Source organism: Ostrea edulis, chromosome 7 (genome assembly GCF_947568905.1).
Source record: "Ostrea edulis chromosome 7, xbOstEdul1.1, whole genome shotgun sequence".
Lineage (NCBI taxonomy): Eukaryota > Metazoa > Mollusca > Bivalvia > Ostreida > Ostreidae > Ostrea > Ostrea edulis.
Window position 1 is genome coordinate 40,304,089 of NC_079170.1, and position 20,708 is coordinate 40,324,796.

General features: G+C 35.2%; 1 protein-coding gene and 1 long non-coding RNA gene across 2 annotated transcripts; one reads left to right on the forward strand and one right to left on the reverse strand.

Moving 5' to 3' along the window:
- Positions 1-1,981: 1,981 nt before the first annotated feature.
- LOC130048139 (uncharacterized) lies at positions 1,982-8,130 on the reverse strand. The gene is made up of 4 exons (XR_008796989.1): positions 8,009-8,130; positions 7,585-7,725; positions 7,165-7,305; positions 1,982-2,048 (listed from the first exon to the last, which is right to left on the reverse strand). It is a non-coding gene; the product is annotated as an uncharacterized LOC130048139 (long non-coding RNA).
- An 8,651-nt stretch (positions 8,131-16,781) lies between these two features.
- LOC125654546 (solute carrier family 22 member 15-like) lies at positions 16,782-19,821 on the forward strand. Its single transcript, XM_056145686.1, has 5 exons — positions 16,782-17,388; positions 17,525-17,696; positions 18,160-18,309; positions 18,539-18,616; positions 19,706-19,821. Exons 1-5 carry the CDS (start codon positions 17,175-17,177, stop codon positions 19,719-19,721), a joined length of 630 nt encoding a protein of 209 aa, XP_056001661.1. The 5' UTR covers positions 16,782-17,174; the 3' UTR covers positions 19,722-19,821.
- Positions 19,822-20,708: the final 887 nt, after the last annotated feature.

A 20,708-nucleotide genomic window follows, 5' to 3' on the forward strand; every position in this document is an offset into this window, starting at 1 on the left:
GTGTTGTCAGGAAATGTAGTGCTAGGATACCTGTCCGATATGTGCGTACCAATATCGCACTGATATTTTTGAATTAAATCTTTGAATCTGCGTTTTGTATTCCGGATATACTTAATTTGTGTATGCGTGTGTTTTCAGGGTCGGTAGCAAGAAGGTCCTAGTGATGTCGCCTTTTCTACAGGTTGTCTCAGCAACCAGCGTCGCCTTTGTGTCTGACTTTTACCTCTTTGTTGTCCTGAATTTCATCGTAGGAGTTGTGTGTCATGGAGTGTTCATGCCAGCCAGTGTATTAAGTAAGGGATAGTACATTAACTTGTGCAATATAATACAAGCATGTTACCAAATTATTCGCAACAGTAGCAATTTTGAAATCTAGTTTTAGCTATCAAAGGCTATTGTTTATACTATCCGGAATTGGTAACTGATTGTCCTTGAATGGGAAAGTTCATATGTTATGCCAATTGATTCGAGGAGTTAATGTCGAAATAAATGATCTTTTTTGGGATAGCAATTGTCGTTTTTTCCTTTGATGCTTTCCTGGTTTGCTATCAAAAGTTTTCAGAAGTACAGCTCAATGAGATGGTGAAACAATTTGATTGCTTTTGAGAGACGTTGAATTCACCGGACCATCTAAGAGGGTGATGACCGGTATTCCAATCCACATTTTTTTACTGTGGAATTGTTGTACCTGGTGGGAGTAGGTGCCTTGGTCCGTAATTGGCAGTATCTACAACTGGCCGTGGCTGTACCATGTGTAGTTTATGTCCTGTACTGGTGGTTAGTACAATGAATATATGGACATAGCTGTATAGGGGCTTAAAATTGCAAGAACATTTATAAGTGAATAGTAATCACTTGGATATATTTCATTAAGATTGTTTTAGGGTGATTCCAGAATCCCCCGCTGCCTGTTGACGCAGGGGCGATTAGAGGAGGCGGAAGAAATTGTACAAGGTATCGCCAAAGTAAACACAGTCAAAGTGAAAAGAAATCCCATTGTAGGAGAAAAAAATTGATATCCCTAAAGGGGAAAAAAATTGGCATGTGTTTGGATACCGTGTGTTGTTCATAAGTGCCCTGATTTTATTCTTCAATTGGTAAGATATATTCTACTTAATATACATGTAATTGAATTCAAACTGAATGTGAAAAGGTAAAGAAAACAAACAGTGATCAATCTCATAACTTGTATAAGGGATACAAAATAGAGTTTGGCAAACATGGACCCTTGGATGTACCAGAGTAGGGATCAGGTACCTAGGGGGAGTAAGCATCCCCTGTGTGATCCGATTGAATAATTTTGTGATGGTGTTAATGGTGTATTGTTCATATTTATATCTCACAACTGTAAACATGTCATATTGTTATCTCCAAAATCCAACTTCTGTTTGTGCCACACAACTTTGAAATTCATGTATATACCAATAAAGAAACGTTATTACATAAAAAGTAAACATTACTTGTCTGTAGATATTTATTTTTGTTAGGATTGTAATAGCCATGGATTACTACGGAGTGACTATGCATATTGGAAATCTAGGAGGAGACTTTTACCTGAATCAATTCATTCTAGCAATTGTAGAGTTTCCTGCCAAAATTTCTACCATGGTTTTACTAAACAGAATAGGACGTCAGAAGTTACACTTCTTGATTATGATCATAGGTGGCGCTGCATTATTGTGTACCATTATTCCTGTCCTTTATGGCAAAGAAGGCAATGCGTAGTAAAATAATTTGTCTTGCATAAATTCTGTTACTTCTATTCACTATCAATGTAATATTTCTGCTTTCGACGAGTTTTCATCTGTTCCGAATTTCCACAATTAATTATATTTATATCCTTGCTACAGAATTAAGCAGTCTGACATTAGTCCTGTCCATCATTGGTAAGATGGGGTCTGCAACGGCTTTTGGTGTCATCTACATATACACGGCAGAGTTATATCCTAGTGTGGTCCGGAACGGCGCCATGGAACTAGTTCCTGTGTCGCTCGCTTTGGCGGTATGGCTGCTCCATATATAGCATCAACGGTGTGTATACAGTGTACCTGAAGTAATATCTGCTTGCATAAAAATATGAATATAAAAGACGGTACATCGTATGGTAATAAATAAAATGTCGATTGCTTTCGTGAGTGTGCAGTGTGTACTACGTTTCAATAAACTGCAGAAATATCTCAGTGTACCTAAATGTTGATATTGGCATTGTAGATACATTGGACATATAATACATCACACCTAATATGGTATAAACATATTTTGAATTTTGGTATAAAAAATATTTAAGTTAAGGTGTAGGTACGTGGCCTCTTGTGTTAATATGCAGGCTTGCAAAAATATTACACCATTTTTTTGGTCGAAATAGATAAATGCTAGGAATTCGATATATTTAGATATAATGTTTATATTTAGATGACTGTTAATATACTGAACATAAGATAATGTTTTGTTGGTGAAATGTATTTATAGAGTGACTATGTCAGCGGAAAGTTTGGCCAGGCGTTGCCGTTAGTGATTTTTGGCGGTTCTTCGGTCATGGCTGGGATTCTAAATTTATTCCTACTGGAAACTCTACACCGGAAGCTACCAGAAACAATCCAAGATGGAATCGAATTCGGAAACTTAGTAAAACGTGTTTCGCTCAGTACAGTGAAATTAATCAGAATTCAAAATTTTGTAATTTTAATCAATTTATAACACTTTGTTAAACTGATGTGTCCTCTCAATCTTTGTTACAAGAACATGATTGTGTGGGAAAGCTTAGACCTGTTTTGTTCATTGTATTGTTCATTATTTTCAATGTGGATGGTTTGATTGTGATATAACTCCATATAAATTTTTGTTGGATAGAAAGAAGCATGACATATCCACATTTGACGTCACACTGGAAACATCTAAACCGTCCGGGGTTGATCACTCGTCTTATCAGTAAGTTCCACTGTTTTTCATTTCAAGACATATATGAAAGGGTGTTTAGTTACTGAAACTGAAGTAGTTCACATTACTGGTCTTAAAGACGTTTAAAGGAAATGATGTTGATTATAAACATGTATGTAGTGAAGTAATTGAGGAAATAGGTAAAGGTAATAAGATAGGGACTAACACATTCAAGTGGATAGAATTAATCTATCATGTACTTCCGCATTCTTTTAAACTTGTGATTTTTAATTGGTGCTGCATTTATAGTATGCTATACACTATCTAGGATATGCTTATGATGAGAATATCTCACATATTGAATTATCCACTGACTCTTCTAGTCAAGCACCTGTTATTACTGACGGCGTACAGTAATGTGCTTTAATTTGTAGTACATTGAGTTTTTGTGATACATTTATTACAAACACGTATTCTCATATTGATATCTAAGTAGTGTATATGTTCATAGTCTATGAAAGATATGATTGATTGTGTATTGTTTAACGTCCCTCTCGAAAATATTCCACTCGTATGGGGACGTCATCATTACCGACGAAGGGCTGCAACATTTAAGCCTATGCTCGGCGCTGACTTGCTTTGAACAGGGAGGGATCGTTATTGTGCCTCACCTGCTGTAACACGGACCTCGATTTTCGTGGTCTCATCAAAAGGACCGTCTTAGTTACTCTCCTTTTACGACAAGCAAGGGGGTATTGAAGACCAATATAACCCGGGTTTGCATGGGATTTTCAAACGATATGTAGATACCTCAATAAATATATGGATTTTACAACTTTTCAGAGGGTTTCTTTGGACAAGGTGGATATAATGACACTAAATTGCGCAAACAAGTGTTGGGGTGTACCAGCTCGTGGGTAAGCATTGTTACATGTAGGTAAGGGTAAAGGCGCATATACATGTTTTCAAAGAAATTATGATTTATTGTCATTCGAAGCAAGTCCATGGGTATATGTTTTGTTTTTGTGGTGATTGTCCAAAAGTACACATGTAAAACTAATCTTTGTCATTTTAGAAATCAATACGATAGTTTACCTTTTGTGATCAATGGATGGTTTTGTTTTTCTTTCAGAGTGGCTGAATTATGACGAGGTAGACAATAGTTATTGTGCATCATATGTGTCCACAGATTAGTACAGTTTATTGATGTCATCAGGGTACACATAAATTAAACTAATAGTATAACAATAATCACTTTGAGTTTATGTTCTTAAAATCGAAATATGACACAACGAACATAAAACATAGCCAGCACAAATTCTCAACTTTTTCGAAGCATTTTGAAGTGTAACGATATAAAATTTATCATGTGTCCCTTAATGACCAAGTACAAATCAAGTCCGGCTTTTGTCATGATGCATTAAATAATTACAGTGAATGAATGGTTAAAGCTTCGTGACCGAAAGATCTTTTGTTCGAGCCTTGTTCATGCCTTAGGTGTGCCAAAGATAAGGAGTAAAATTAGATTTTTCTGCTCCTTCGATAAACAATTATCATTAAAAAATGAGAAGTGAAAGGTGTTTTACATTGGCAAAAAGGAACCTTTAGTGCTACGACCCTGGGTGTCTTTGATATGTCATTGTGATATATGATTCAAGTGCCTGTTACGTGTTAGGTACTGACGATAAAATGTCAAATGACCAGCACTGCCAAGTAAACTCAACCAATTAAATATAATTTATAGACTGGCATGCTAGAGATGGGGAAATCTGAATCTTATATAAATGATCTTTTTCTTTCCGAATATGATGGCCCTTAACCTTTGATAGAGTGTGCGCGAGTAGAAAATGATCGATATGAGAGGACCAGGAAGGGAAGAAGCCACAAATTGAATTGCGTCAGTGTACTTTGCACATTAATCTACTTGATGATGAGCACTATCGGATATATTTCCCTGTTAATTATTGTTATTGTGCTAGATACATACAGCTGACATAATAATATGTGCGTATTACATACATTTGAATTTTCCAGTACGTGTTTCTCTTGCTTTATGTAAAACAAATCGCATTGATTGTAATATGTTTTATACATATACCAATTTATTCAAGAATTCTGTATTCTGATTCTCCTTAAATATTTGAACATGTTAGCGTTTTCAATAAATATCACTGTGGAATCGAGAACACTACACTGTATAAATATCACTGTATAATATACAATTCATCGACGTTTTCTGATTGATTCACAATAGTTAGTGAAACAAGCAATCTCTCAAAACATTCGCTTTTCATGGTGACTTCATTAACCACCAAGTTCTAGACACCAAGCTACGTGTCTTATTTGTCACAAAGAGTTTCTCATTTTCGGAAGAGTAGTTTCTCGCAAGGTTTGGTTTTCGTTGATTTGTTCATAAACAGGTAATTCTTTCTGAAAAGAACATTATCCATCATGACATCGCTTGTATTGCATGTATAGTTATCACAATGATGTACTGAGCAACTACAAAAATGTTTGCTACGACGAACAGGAAACCTCCGATTTCAACAATTACGACTATTAACGTGTTTTTGACAGATTTCTCGTTGTTTTGATGACGCCGACTTTCACCATGCCAAGTGTTTTACGAACAATTAAAACGAAGGAAGAGATGGGTGCCTATAAAATGAAAAGCGATATAAAACTTAAAGGTATCTATTAATAGCAAACCCCTAAAGCCAACCATTGAATTGTCCTCATCTTTATGATTATTTATTTCAATATTTGTACTGTATCAATCCTAAAATGAAAAAGTGAAGATCACGGACAGTGATCAAGCTCATAACTCCTAAATTATTGATATTGTAGAATTACATATTGCAATATTAGAGAACAACGATCGTTATCATTTACTTAATCCGCCAGCTTATTCTACAAAATGAACGCAACTCTAGACTCAATAGATCTGTTATCTTTACCAAGTGCGAGTCAAGAAGAAAGCACCCCAAAAAAAACAATCAAACAACAATACTCAACATCCAAAGTGAAAAATATATAATGGTAGATACGAAGTCAAATGAATAAGGTTATACAAAACACTAAAGTGACCAAGGACAAACAGAGTGAATTTGTCAAATTGTTGGAACGACCTGTCCCTTTCTCAGGACGACAGAATATTTACATAGAAAGGAAAACTAAATAGAAAAGTTAACTAACACTAAAATTAACCTACAAAAACTTATAACAAATAAAACGTCTACATAGTGAAACTATCGAATTTAATGTGAGAAAGGCCTGTTCTGATCGAACCTTACGACAGATCGTCCCGAGAATCTTACTTATATTTAAATGAGGGGGCAGATGCGGGCCTGTGATTTTGCATTATTTACAAAAACGTTTCGTAGACATGCATGTTTGTGTAAAACATGAAACTCCAGGTTTGATATATCAATGAAATTTCAAGATTTACAAGTAATTGTATGTACATGTATACATATTTGTAGTTCAAACTATGATATTTTTACATAAATGGGGATAAACGTGCAAGATTACGTGTTTACAAATGTGGTATACATATGTATTTACAATTACATGCACATGTAGGGGCTGCGCTTTGGGACCTATGAAATGCATACATGCACACAATATAATAATCTACTATATCGTGTGCTTAAAGTTATAGATGCTGTTAAAATAGCATTGTGAAATAATATGAAATATGAACTGGATAAAATTTTAATCCATGACATTTTCCACTTACCGAAGGAAAATAATCAAGTTGAATGCATCCACCAAGTTCCTCTTCTAAGACAAAAATATGTTTAGAGTCCCAGTGCCCACATAAACAGTATCTAAACTCGCAACACTAGGACATTATGATGCATGAACGACTTTGTTTACGCGAGGTGTTAGCGCAATTATGCATGGTGGTTTAATACATGAAGTTTGGTAAAAGGTACCACACGGACGAAACATTTGATCTTCCATTATCAAATATCGACGTATTATATTGTTATTTAACACTATGGCTATTTTTTCTCTATCTTCCCGTGATGCCACCCTTCTCAGTCGTGAAGTCAGTCACAGCCACATCAAAACAGTTCTGAAATTCTTTTTGATTTTCAACTACTCTACGGCGGTGTAAGGAATTCCAGAAAAAATAAATACACAATTTTACTAATCACGTGGCTGCTATCCGTCAATACCTTAAAGTACTAAGAAACACATTTCTTATTCATTAACGACAATGGCCATGCATCTTATTCATGTTGTATATGTAATTGAGAATGTCAAGGTTTAAAACTCTACCATTTTGGTCTGCTAGACATTGTCCAGTGATATAGTGACAATCCCGGCAGTCCTGTGGACATACTGATTGACATCGTCTTCCAAACACGCCGCGAGGACAGTGTTCAGAACAGTTGAGTCCTGAGAATCCTGGATCACACTCTAAAAGACGATGATTCAGAAAAGGAATTTTTTTAAAAAAAATACTTCAACGATTTCGAAATACCCAAAATAAGACAAGAAAGTTTTCATAATATATACGCGATCCACTTTACACACGATACATGTGTTATAAATATAACCTGCGAACACATTCCTTTTCCTAATCAACCCAAGCTTTAAATCAATTAGAAACAAATTTCATACTCACTAGCTACAATGATATTCTGTCTTGTTTATATTGTATATGTAATTGAGAATGTTAAAGTTTAGAACTCTCACCATTTTGATCTGTTAGGCATTGCCCAGTAATATGATGACAATCGTGACACTCCTGTGGACATGCTGATTGACATCGTATTCCAAAAATACCACGAGGACAGCGATCAGAACAGTTAGGTCCTGTGAATCCTGGATCACAGTCTAAAAGACGATGATTCAGAAAAGGATCTTTTTTTTAAAAAGACTTCAAATATTTCGAAATAACCAACATAAGGCATAACAGTTTTCATAGTATATACGCGATCCACTTTACACACGGTACATGTGTCATAGATACATGCATAACCTACGAACACATTCCTTTTTCTAATCATCCCAACATTTAAATCAACAAAAAACAAATTTCATACTCACTAACGACATTGATCACCTATCTTATTCATGTTGTATATGTAATGCAGGTTGTCAAAGTTTACAAACCTACCATTTTGTTCTGTTAGACATTCTCCAGTAATATGGTGACAATCCTCGCACTCCTGTGGACATGCTGATTGACATTCGCTCCCGAAGACGGCGTGAGGACAGTGTTCAGAACAGTTGAGTCCTCTAAATCCTGGATTACACACTAAAATATCAAAACTGGTACCGTATAAGTTTTACATTCGGACCGCTGGGTCGAGGCTTCTGCTGGTGGACTGTTCGTCCCCAATGGTCTCTACAGCCCAGTAGCTAAGTACTTCGTTACTAGTTTGAAAATACGGATGTATATTTAATTGCTGTGATAAAATGTAGAAATTCATTTCAAAATTAAGGATTATCTCCTTCATGCATAGCTCTTATCCTTAGACGAATTTGACTCCACTTTTTGGCATTCTGTTTTCTCTAAAATAGCTCTTAGGGCCTACAAGTTTACTGTTATTTGGGATTTTAAACATTTCGGTTGAGCATCACTGAAGAGACATTATTTGTCGAAATGTGCATCTGGTGCATCAAAATTGGTACCGTATAAGTTATACATTTTAAACAAATACTTCAACTATTCAACTAAATACCCAGAATAAGGCATCATTTTTTTATGTTATATTCGCACTTAACTTTATACACAAATAGACGTGTTGTATATATCACATACCAACACAATATTTTTCCTGATCATCCCAGGTCGTACCAGCACAACAGTTACTTAAACCAATAATCCTGAAAAAATGTATTTTCCTTTCAATTAAACTATTATATTGGTTTGATTTAAATATATAAAAGTATTAGTAAACACAGTTCAATCTATAAAAGACTTCTGTCTTGTACAACAAACCATTGAACCAATGAGTTGTCCTAAAGGAGATATAAGTAAAACTATTGTTGATAGGGGAAGGGGTACTCGTTTTAACATGACATTTGGAAGTAACTCCACTCTGACTTAAACAGAGTTCTGGTCCATGCAAGGTGAAGATAACGAACAGTGAACAATCTCATACCTCCTACAAGCAATACAAAATAAATAGTTGGGCAAACACGGACCCCTGGACACACCAGAGGTGGGATCAGGTACCTAAGAGGAATAAGCATCCCCTGTTGACCGGTTACACCCGCCGTGAGCCCTACATCCTGATCAGGTAAACAGAGTTATCCACAGTCAAAATCAGTGTGCCAAGAACGGCTTAACAGTCGGTATGGAACACGTCAGACAGCATTTTACCCAATGATAGGTTGTATTTACGAACTAGATCGTTATAACGACCATAGAATTTGCGAAATGCTGACTTCAATCGAGACTGTTGAAACCCATGTACCATCAACTTGTTTGTCAGTAGCTTACCTCGATTTAGAAACTGACAATGCACTTTGATTGGTCTACATGTATCTTTATAGTATAAAATTGACTTGATGAATTATTTTGTTCATGGAAGTAAACAATTTATAGAGCCAATGCTTACGAGCGTATGTAGTGACATTTAAAATTGAATTTCATTTTTTAGAATATAGGAGGGTAAGTGTATGGAATGCGATACTGCTATGTGCTGGTATACTTCATGTATCGCATTAGATATGTCTGCGTGAAGGGTTGTTTATATTTTCAAAAAGATGCAGATACCAAGTCCAGTTTTTAAATCTACATTTTCTTTTAATTTCTAACGGAAGGGCCTCCGTCGCCGAGTGGTTAGAGCATTGTGCTCAAAATCACACGGCTTCTCACCTCTGTCGGCGCGGGTTCGAATCCCGCTCGCGCCGGTAAGTGAGAAAGTTTCCCAGTTTACTTTCGGAAGGTCGGTGGTCTCTTCCCAGGTACATTGTATCTGGGTTCTCTCTTTCACCAATAAAAACTGGGCGCCACCATATAACTGAAAAATTCTTGAGTGTGGCAGAAAACATAAAAAAAATTCTAACGGAATCCTCAGCCATTGAAATAGACGTATTGTTTTTCTGTATTCATTTGCGCATTGTTTACAACATGAGGAAATGGATATCAGTACAATTTCTAGAGATACAAAAGGCAAAACACTGGAAACGTGGATATTTATTGTTGAATCCCCATAAGTGTAGATATGTGGGGACTTAATCCCTATTGCCTGAGATTGAAGTTACTTGTAACAGACAGGTGTTATTGAAACTACGGATATATAGAAATGTTCTTAACTGCATTTTAAAACATTCAGTCAATAGCACAATGTTTTTTTTCAGGGATGCTGGACTAATGCTTTTGTTTTTTTTTATTGATACACGTAACAAGAATGCAAACTGCGTTAATAATCAGGGCAATTTGATTTTTGTAAATACCTTTTTCGATTTTTGACACATACATGTACTTATATAAATACCTATACTACCCTCTCACACTGATTCATTCATTCTTTATTAGAATCGTTAAATCTGTGGTTACTCGTTGTACACCCCCACCCCCAAATGAAAAGTAGCTGGTAAAGAACAAATTTAAACTCGTAACACTCGTATATTACGATGAATGAACAACTTTCTATCTGCAACGCTTTAGCGCAGTTGTGAATGGTTGTTAAGTTTGGTAAAAAGAATCACACGGGTGAAACATTTGATCTACCTAATTTACAAATCTAATATTTTAACATTTGACATATATTGAACTTATTCTTGCAATGTATTGAAAATCTACTTGAAGATCAAAATGATCGAAAAAGAAAAACTGGCACTGGGGAATGCGAAAAACGATTTATCTAGAAATCCTGATACAGAAATGCACTTCGTATGCGGAAATGTACAATGGTACTTACACTGCTTTGCAGATGCTTGGTGTTGTAGTGATTTCTGAGGAAACTGATTCCTGTGACAATAATATAAGAATTATCACAAGTTGAAAAGTTGTCATTTCGTATCAACAAATAATAATTACCGAGTTTGATATTTGTTGCACATAACACACTTTCCTTCCGCTATATATTTTGAAAATCAGTCTAGACAGAGTTATTTCCGGTTTCAATATGTATCAATTTAAATACTGACTTTTAATTGTCGCATATGTAGTATCATGCTTGATGTCCGTGACGTTTAGAGACAATAACACTTCAGCGTTTAAGCACAAGTTTGCAGGATGCTACAGCGGTGTAAGAAGTGATCCTATACATATTTCATTGGTCCAAAATTCATTTATTACTGATAATCATTGAGTTGAATTTTCCATGACGTGATTCTGTATTTATTCTACATGACCAATGAAAGTATCACCATTTTTAATCTAGAAGTGGAATCTGAAATTATTGGAATGGAGAAAGATAAATTATATATGATATTTGAAATTCAAACATGTTTTGTTTGGCATTAAAGCTTATATCATTGACCAAACTAAAATGTATTCCAATACGCTCTCTTAAAGTGCACCCCTCATTCAGTTCGTTTCACTTCAACACACCCGATATCCTATCCTTTTCAGTCTAAATCCTATTTAGAGCGAATCCCGGGACATCTTTGACGGTCAGCGTTGTCCATCAATGCGGGAAGCCTTCGGGATATCCATTGGTTTATCGGTGGTTGCGTTCCTTTTTGTCGTAGTAAATCACTTCACGAAAACATTCCAATGGACGTGTAACAAAAATGATTTTTATTACATTTACCCGTTACTTATGATTGTGATTAACAATGTGCAAATATCTTTTGTTTTATGATTGATTGATGATACCACCGATTTTTGTTTGGTGCTATGCAAAAATAAGCAACCTACCTTCCTACCCGGACAGTGATTTGAATTTTCACTTATATAATCATACTTGGGAAACTTAAATACTTTACAACTTAACTTCTATTTTTCAAGATATATGGCAAAAGTTCGGATTTATTGCTCTGGTATTCTTGATATTTTGAAATAATTTTATTTAATATGAACTAAAATGTGTGACTGGTAGAAAGGAAGAGAGAATACTTAGTAGTTTTATATTTTGGTTCATCCTTCAGAACGAGGATTGGACTAGATAAACAGTATAAAACCTACACAAGCATCTGGTTTTTTTTTTATAATAGTAGACGGTTACACGTCTATACCTTGTAAAGTGAGAAGATTTAATCCATATAAGGATCAGTGGCGGATTTAAAAATTTTCAAATTTAAGGTAAATCGTAGCCTCTTATTTGGAAAAATATGACGATAAAAGAAACAATAATTTCTTCCACTTTCGGAGAAATGAAATCAATATTCCATCTTTTTGCTCTGGGTTTGTTTTGATGATTTTTTATTTGTTATCTTATAGCGTAGCATTATTTAAGTTATTTTGTCTTCTTTGGGGGAAATCAGACTTTGAGTAATTTAGCTTTGCAGGTACCTTAATGTAAAATGTATTAGCTGATTTCCCCCAGAATATTCTGTTGAAATGTTTTTTCGTCATTTGGTATTGTAATAAATGACAATTTTTCAATCTCAGTCACAGCAAAAATGAGCTACGATGAACAGAGAGTTTGGGTCATAGAGCCTAATAAACATAAATGACAAAATGTTTTGATTTATTGAATTAGTTTTATTGGTAGAACGTAGATTTTTCCAAAAACCTTAAAATTTGCTGCATTCTAGTAATTTCACCTGATCAAAAATGACAGAAAATAGTAAATATGGCTACGTAGTAGACATCTATTTCAAACCCTATAAAAGTTGTAAAATCTAGGAACTTCCGTGGCCTTCTCCTTCTGGCCCCCACCAGGACTTCACCCTGGACCCACTGGGAACCTAAAGGTGACCCCCAGACCCCCTGCCAGAAAAAGTTGCTCCCCCTAGCCGCGATTCCTGGATCTGCCTCTGAGTATGAAGTCAATTCGGAATTTCACTAGATTTAAGAAGAAAACTGCACGCATGCAGAAATATTCGAACAGGAAAATATTTCATATTGTTAAGGATGGATTAGCAAAGTATTTTGAACTCAGATTTAATCATGTTAGTACAAGGAAAGAATCAATATTAGTTTCCTTCAACTGTGCAGTCGTTCGGTCTTTGTAAGCCATCTGTGAATGCAAGGATATCTTCATGACGGGATTTATTTGTTTTATGGGTAATAAAAAGAAAAGGCAAAACATCGAACGTAGCTCCATTCCTGGGTCATCAAATCATGAAAATAACAAACTGATCAGTCTCACAATCCCTATAAGGAATGCATAATTAAAAGTTAATCAAACTCGAACCCCTGTGATCACATGCTTAGGAGGAGTAGGCATCTCCTGTCGACTGTTCACACTCGCCGTGATTCCTATATCTTCATAAAGTAAACAGAGTACGGATTAATCCGTAATCAAAATATATGTGTAAAGAACGGCCTAACAATTAGTATAAATCATGCCAGCAGTATTTCACCCCATGGCAGGTTGTATTGGTAAATTATCATGCTATAACGTCCATAGAATTTGCAAAATGCTTCCTATAAATAGGACTGTTGAAACTCCTGTAACTTTGACTTGTTTGTTAGTAGCCTGCCTCGATTTAAAAACTGATCATACGCGGAGCAAGCTCATGTGATTCAAATCAAGTTGTTTTACATGCTGTTCCTGGTTTAAAAAAAATGCAATATTAAGTGTTATCACTCTGTGACTCACTATAATTGGAAAATGTCAAATGAGTTATCATATATAGAATGCAACTAAGTGAACACATCAATACTTATCGGCTGTTTGTGTTAATTGTCGTGGTTACAATAATTCATACAAGTTAAAAATTGGTCAAATAGACGATACAACATTGCACATATTGTAAAGAACAATAATGAGTAACGTTATTCCGATAAATAATGTGCCTCATCATAAACATGTATGTAGCATACATAGCTAGCATATTCTTTGATAACTACTACGATGTATGTCCTAGTAGGCCGCCAATGTATTTTAGAATTGTCTATCAGGTTTCGCCTAACATTATTGTTCACCATTAAGGGTTTCTCTGGGAAAGGGTGATATTTGTTTTGGAAATCTACTCAAAATAACAAACTAGATATGGTGAAGAGGTTTAATTGCACAAGAAGAGATACCCACATTTTTGTCATTTTTTCTGATTACATTGCATAACTTTGGTATTTATCAAGGCATCTGTATATTCATTCCTCATCAATCATTTAAGATTAATGATGGAATAAACTACGACTGATGTACTAATACTCAGGTTGGCACACGATACTCCGGTGACAGTTAAGAAAGATATACATGTACCTCTTGTTCAAAGTCATTTTTGCTTTCAAATACGAACCATATTTTCATAAAAATCTTCACCTAAAAAGTCCATAGTCCACTGTAGAGTTTGAATATAAAATGTCTCTATCCAATATTCATCGTTACGAAAAAGAGTGCGCTACTGACGACTTCTGTCATAATCTTTCAACGTCCTAAAGATAATGTCGACCAGTAAATATAACAGATGTTCTACATTTTTTGATACATTTACGAAGATTCATAGAAAGCCATATTATTAATGTCTGTGTATTGAATCCTTTAGAAATGAAATAAATCGCGATCGTTATAGATTTATAAATATTTTAAATTGCCTGTTAAGAGTTAGAATGAGAACTAAATATAATTTAATTTATCGATTAGTTACGTGATTTATAAAGATACATCTATTCAACAACATGGTTGTACATGTATAAATAAATGTAGAGAACAAATCCAAGTAATGCTATTGAACCATAAACTAACAAATCATACAAAGACAAAACATGATGTTAATTGCGAATCAGTAAGGGGTAATACTTGCAAACTACGGAAGGTAACAGGTGTTAGTCAGAGTAAGTACATTTGAATTCATATTGCTTTCATCTGCTATATACATACATAGTAAAATACCTTGTGTTTATGTCATAACAGTAGATAAAAAGGTGAAAACATCGGACAGCGATCATTCTCATAACTTCTATACGGAATACAAAATAGAGAGTTGGACAAACACGGATCCCTGGATATACCAGAGATGGGATCAGATGCTAAGGGGATTAAATGTCAATAAAAAACGACACTAGCACAAACCATGTATTCAAATCAGGAATGTAAAGGATATCAAAATGTTTTCAGTTTTGGTACATATTTTATATGATATATCCTGTCGACATGGTAATGCAGGAAATGTCTGGTAAACTGGTAATCATAACATATTAGGATAAAAACTCACGTTGCTTTCTGGAGAAACGTTTTTGAAAATTTTCAGATGTTGTGTATTTTAACACTTTGTGCCTCATTGTTTAAAATTTTACCAAATGAAATCTACGTTTAACTTTCCTAGTTCAACGATAGTACCTAAAAATATATGCTTTGGCGTATCAGAGACACAGGGAAATTATACTTCTTCATTTCACTTGTCTAAGCCAAGTGTAAAGGTACACAATTTTACACGTATGCTGCAATCATACATGCTTTGGCGAACTTTTGGCCTATGTAAGACTTAGATATTGGAAAAACCATCGTATGTTACTAGCACTAAAAGAACAGTCGAGTTTGGAGAAAGTAAATATATTCCTATGTTTAGTACAATGATACGCCATCAATTCCGTAAGTTGATTTAAATCTCAGGGTTCTTGTACGATGATGGCATAGGTAGAATATCGTCAAATGTAAGCATAAAGCACAGAATAAACTTTATTCCAGACGTAGAGTGGTAACACGAGTGCACTGATAATTCAGAGTTGAATAGTTTATAAGATAGAGTCTGAGTAACGATGTTTTTAATTTTATTTAAGTGCCGAATCCCTAAAACTTGCAACAAGAAGTAATAGGAACATGTTTAAAACATATGCTAATCGTTTAGGTAATCTAAGGACTATGTACATAGAAAATCGCAAACTTCCCGTTCGGGTAATACCCCTTTTTCTCAAAGGCCTAGTATTTAAAAGTGAGAAATGAAAGTTGCAAGTCTTTCAGATAAGACATTGAAAACAAAACGTTGGCACGATAAAGAAGGTATATGCTATGAACTTAAAGGTGATGAATATGTCTAATGTCATTGTAATATGAAAGAAAATGGATATTATCAGTAGATGAAACGTCATCGATAAATCTTTCTGTTGAGTTGAAGGTTACAGCAAGAGATTATTTCTTCGTATGTAGAAAATTTTGATCAAATTCTGCCTCATCAGAATATATGAAAGGGTCTGCTAATAAAGGAGCACAATTCATGCCCATGGAGGTTCCAACAGACTGTTGGAAGACTTGATCACCAGAGATCACATAGATAATATAAATGAGAAACTCCAACATCTTTCTAATATCAGCTTCATAGTACTTGTGCATGGAATCAGAGTGGTGGTCAACAAATTGATTTTGTGAATTACCCATCAAACGATATGAGTATTGCCATCAAACTGCCCAGTAGTCTTCAAAATCTAAAATGTTGTACATGCAAGGTGAAGATAAGTAACAGTGATCAATCTCATAACTCCTACAAGCAATACAAAATAGATAGTTGGGCAAACACGGACCCCTGAACACACCAGAGGTGGGATCAGGTGCCTAGGAGGAGTAAGCATCCCCTGTTGACCGGTCACACCGGCCGTGAGCCCCATATCCTGATCAGGTAAACGAAGTTATCCGCAGTTAAAATCAGTGTGCCAAGAACGGCTTAACAATCGGTATGAAACACGTCAGACAGCATTTGACCCAATGTGAGATTGTATTGACGAACTCGATCGTTATAACGACTATAGAATTTGCGAAATGCTGGAGAAAAAATTGATATCTATAAAGGGGAGAAAATTTGGCATGTGTTTGGATACCGTGTGTTGTTCATACATGCGCTGATTTTATTCTTTAATTGGTAAGATATATTCTATTTATACATGCAATTGAGTTCAAACTGGATGTGAAAAGGTGAAGATAACGAACAGTGATCAATCTCATAACTTGTATAAGGGATACAAAATAGAGTTTGGCAAACATGGACCCTTGGATGTACCAGAGGTGGGATCAGGTGCCTAGGGGGAGTACGCATCCCCTGTGTGATCAGATTGAATACTTTTGTGATGGTGTTAATGGTGTATTGTTCATATTTATATCTCACAACCGTAAACATGTCATATTGCTATCTCCAAAATCCAACTTCTGTTTGTGCCACACAACTTTGAAATTCATGTATATACCAATAAAGAAACGAAATACAATATCAGTACGTTTATTACATAAAATGTAAACATTACTTGTATGTAGATATTTATTTTTGTTAGGATTGTAATAGCCATGGATTACTACGGAGTGACTATGCATATTGGAAATCTAGGAGGAGACTTTTACCTGAATCAATTCATTCTAGCAATTGTAGAGTTTCCTGCCAAAATTTCTACCATGGTTTTACTAAACAGAATAGGACGTCAGAAGTTACACTTCTTGATTATGATCATAGGTGGCGCTGCGTTATTGTGTACCATATTTCCTGTCCTTTATGGCAAAGAAGGCAAGGCTTAGTAAAATAATTTGTCTTGCATAAATTATGTTACTTCTATTCACTATCAATGTCATATTTCTGCTTTCAACGAGTTTTCATCTGTTCCGAATTTCCACAATTAATTATATTTATATCCTTGCTACAGAATTGAGCAGTCTGACATTAGTCCTGTCCATCATTGGTAAGATGGGGTCTGCAGCGGCTTTTGGTGTCATTTACATATACATGGCAGAGTTATATGCTACTGTGCTCCGGAACGACGCCATGGAACTAGTTCCTGTGTCGCTCGCTTTGGCGGTATGGCTGCTCCATATATAGCATCAACGATATGTATACATTGAACTTGAAGTGATATCTGCTTGCATAAAAATATGAGTATAAAACACGGGTGTGTTCACCGTATGGTGATAACTAAGATGTCGATTGCTTTCGTGAGTGTGCAGTATGTACTACGTTTCAATAAACTGCAGAAATATCTCAGTGTACCTAAATGTTGATATTGACATTGTAGCAGTTCGATACACTGGACATATAATACATCATACCTAATATGGTATAAACATGTTTTGAATTTTGGTGTAAATACAATATTTAAGTTAAGATGTGAGGTACGTGGTCTCTTGTGTTAATATGCAGGCTTGCAAAAATATTACACAATTTTTTTGTCAAAATAGATAAATGCTAGGAATTTGATATATTTAGAGATAATATTTAGATTTAGATGACTGTTAATATACTGAGCATAAGATAATGTTTTGTTGGTGAAATGTATTTATAGAGTGACTATGTCAGCGGAAAGTTTGGTCAGGCGTTGCCGTTAGTAATTTTTGGCGGTTCTTCGGTCATGGCTGGGATTCTAACTTTATTCCTACCGGAAACTCTACACCGGAAGCTACCAGAAACAATCCAAGATGGAATCGAATTCGGAAAGTTAGTAAAACGTGTTTCGCTCAGTACAGTGAAATTAATCAGAATTCAAAATTTTGTAATTTTAATCAATTTATAACACTTTGTTAAACTGATGTATCCTCTCAATCTTTGTTACAAGGACATGATTGTGTGGGAAAGTTTAGACCTGTTTTGTTCATTGTATTGTTCATTATTTTCAATGTGGATGGTTTGATTGTTATATAATTCCATATAAATTTTTGTTTGATAGAAAGAAGCATGACATATCCACATTTGACGTCACACTGGAAACATCTAAACCGTCCGGGGTAAATAACTCGTCTTGTGAGTAAGTTCCACTGTTTTTCATTTCAAGATATATATGAAAGGGTGTTTAGTTACTGAAACTGAAGTAGTTCACATTACTGGAACTAAAGACGTTTAAAGGAAATGATGTTGATTATAAACATGTATGTAGTGAAGTAATTGAGGAAGTAGGTAGCGGTAATAAGATAGGGAATCACAGATTCAAGTGGGTAGAATTTATCTACCATGTACATCCGCATTCTTTTAAACTTGTGACTTTTAATTGGTGCTGCATTTATAGTATGCTACACACTATCTAGGATATGCTTATGATGAGAATATCTCACATTTTGAATTATCCACTGACTCTTCTAGTCAAGCACCTGTTAGTACTGACGGCGTACAGTAATGTGCTTTAATTTGTAGTACATTGAGTTTTTGTGATACATTTATTACAAACACGTATTCTCATATTGATATCTAAGTATTGTATATGTTCATAGTCTATGAAAGATATGATTGATTGTATATTGTTTAACGTCCCTGTCGAAAAATTCACTCATATGGAGACGTCATCATTACCGACGAAGGGCTGCAAAATTTAAGCCTATGCTCTGCGCTTACGTGCTTTGAACAGGGAGGGATCGTTATTGTGCCACACCTGCTGTAACAGCGACCTCGATTTTCGTGGTCTCAACAAAAGGATCATCCTAGCTAGTCTCCTTTTACGACAAGCAAGGGGTATTGAGGACCTAATCTAACTCGGGTCCCCACGGGATTCAAAAGATATGAAGATACCCCAGTAAATATAGTAGTGTTCCAGTTAAAGTTATTTTACACAAATGCTAAATTAGTATGCAAGTATTATTGGTATGTAGTTTTATGATGAATATACTTTTTCTACAAATGGCTCGTGGGTAAGCATTGTTACATATAGGTAATGGTAAAGGTGCATATACATGTTTTCAAAAAAATTATGATTTATTGTCATTCGAAGCAAGTCCATGGGTATATGTTTTGTTTTTATGGTAATTTTCCAAAAGTACACATGTAAAACTAATCTTTGTCATTTTAGAAATCAATACGATAGTTTACCTTTTGTGATCAATAGATGGTTTTGTTTTTCTTTCAGAGCGGCTGAATTGTGACGAGGAAGACAATAGTTATTGTGCATTATATTTGTCCACAGATAAGTACAGTTTATTGATGTCACCAGGGTACACATAAATTAAACTAATAGTATAACAATAATCAGTTTGAGTTTTTTCTTAAAATCAAAATATGACACAACGAACGTAAAACATAGCCAACACAAATTCTCAACTTATTCAAAGCGTTTTGAAGTGTAAGGATATTTACCATGTGGACTCCTAATGACCAGGTACAAATCAGGTCCGGCTTTTGTCATGATGCATCAAACAATCGCGGTGAATGAATGGTTAAAGGTTCGTGACCGGAAAATCTTTGTTTCGAGCCCGGTTCATGCCTTGGGTGTGTCAAACATTAGGAGTAAAATTAGATTTGTCTGCTCCTTCGACAAACACTTATCATTCAAAAGTGAGAAGTGAGAGGTATTTCCCATTGGCAAGAATGAACCTTTAGTGCTACGACCCTGGGTGTCTTTCACATGTCATTGTGATATATGATTCAAGTGCCTATTACGTGTTAGGTACTGACGATAAAATGTCAAATGACCAGCACTGCCAAGCAGACTCAACCAATTCTAAATCAGAATCCGGGTCCGCATTTTATAGACTGCTAGAGATGGGGAAATCTGAATCCCAACACACACACACACACACACACACACACACACACACACACACACACACACACACACATATATATATATATATATATATATAAGCACTGAAAAGGCCACGACACTGTTGGTTATTTAAAACTCGAATTTTCTTTATCAAGAGACATATATTACATAAACAAATAACACGCAAAAACGACAAGTATCGATAAACTACATTGGTGACAAGAGTGATACATTGTTGTACTGAGTGATAAAAATGGTGGTGGTTTCGTTGTAAAGCGTCTTTACTGACTATGGTTTAGAGAGTTTGTACCATGGTCGGGTCGGGATATATATATATATATATATATATATATATATATATATATAT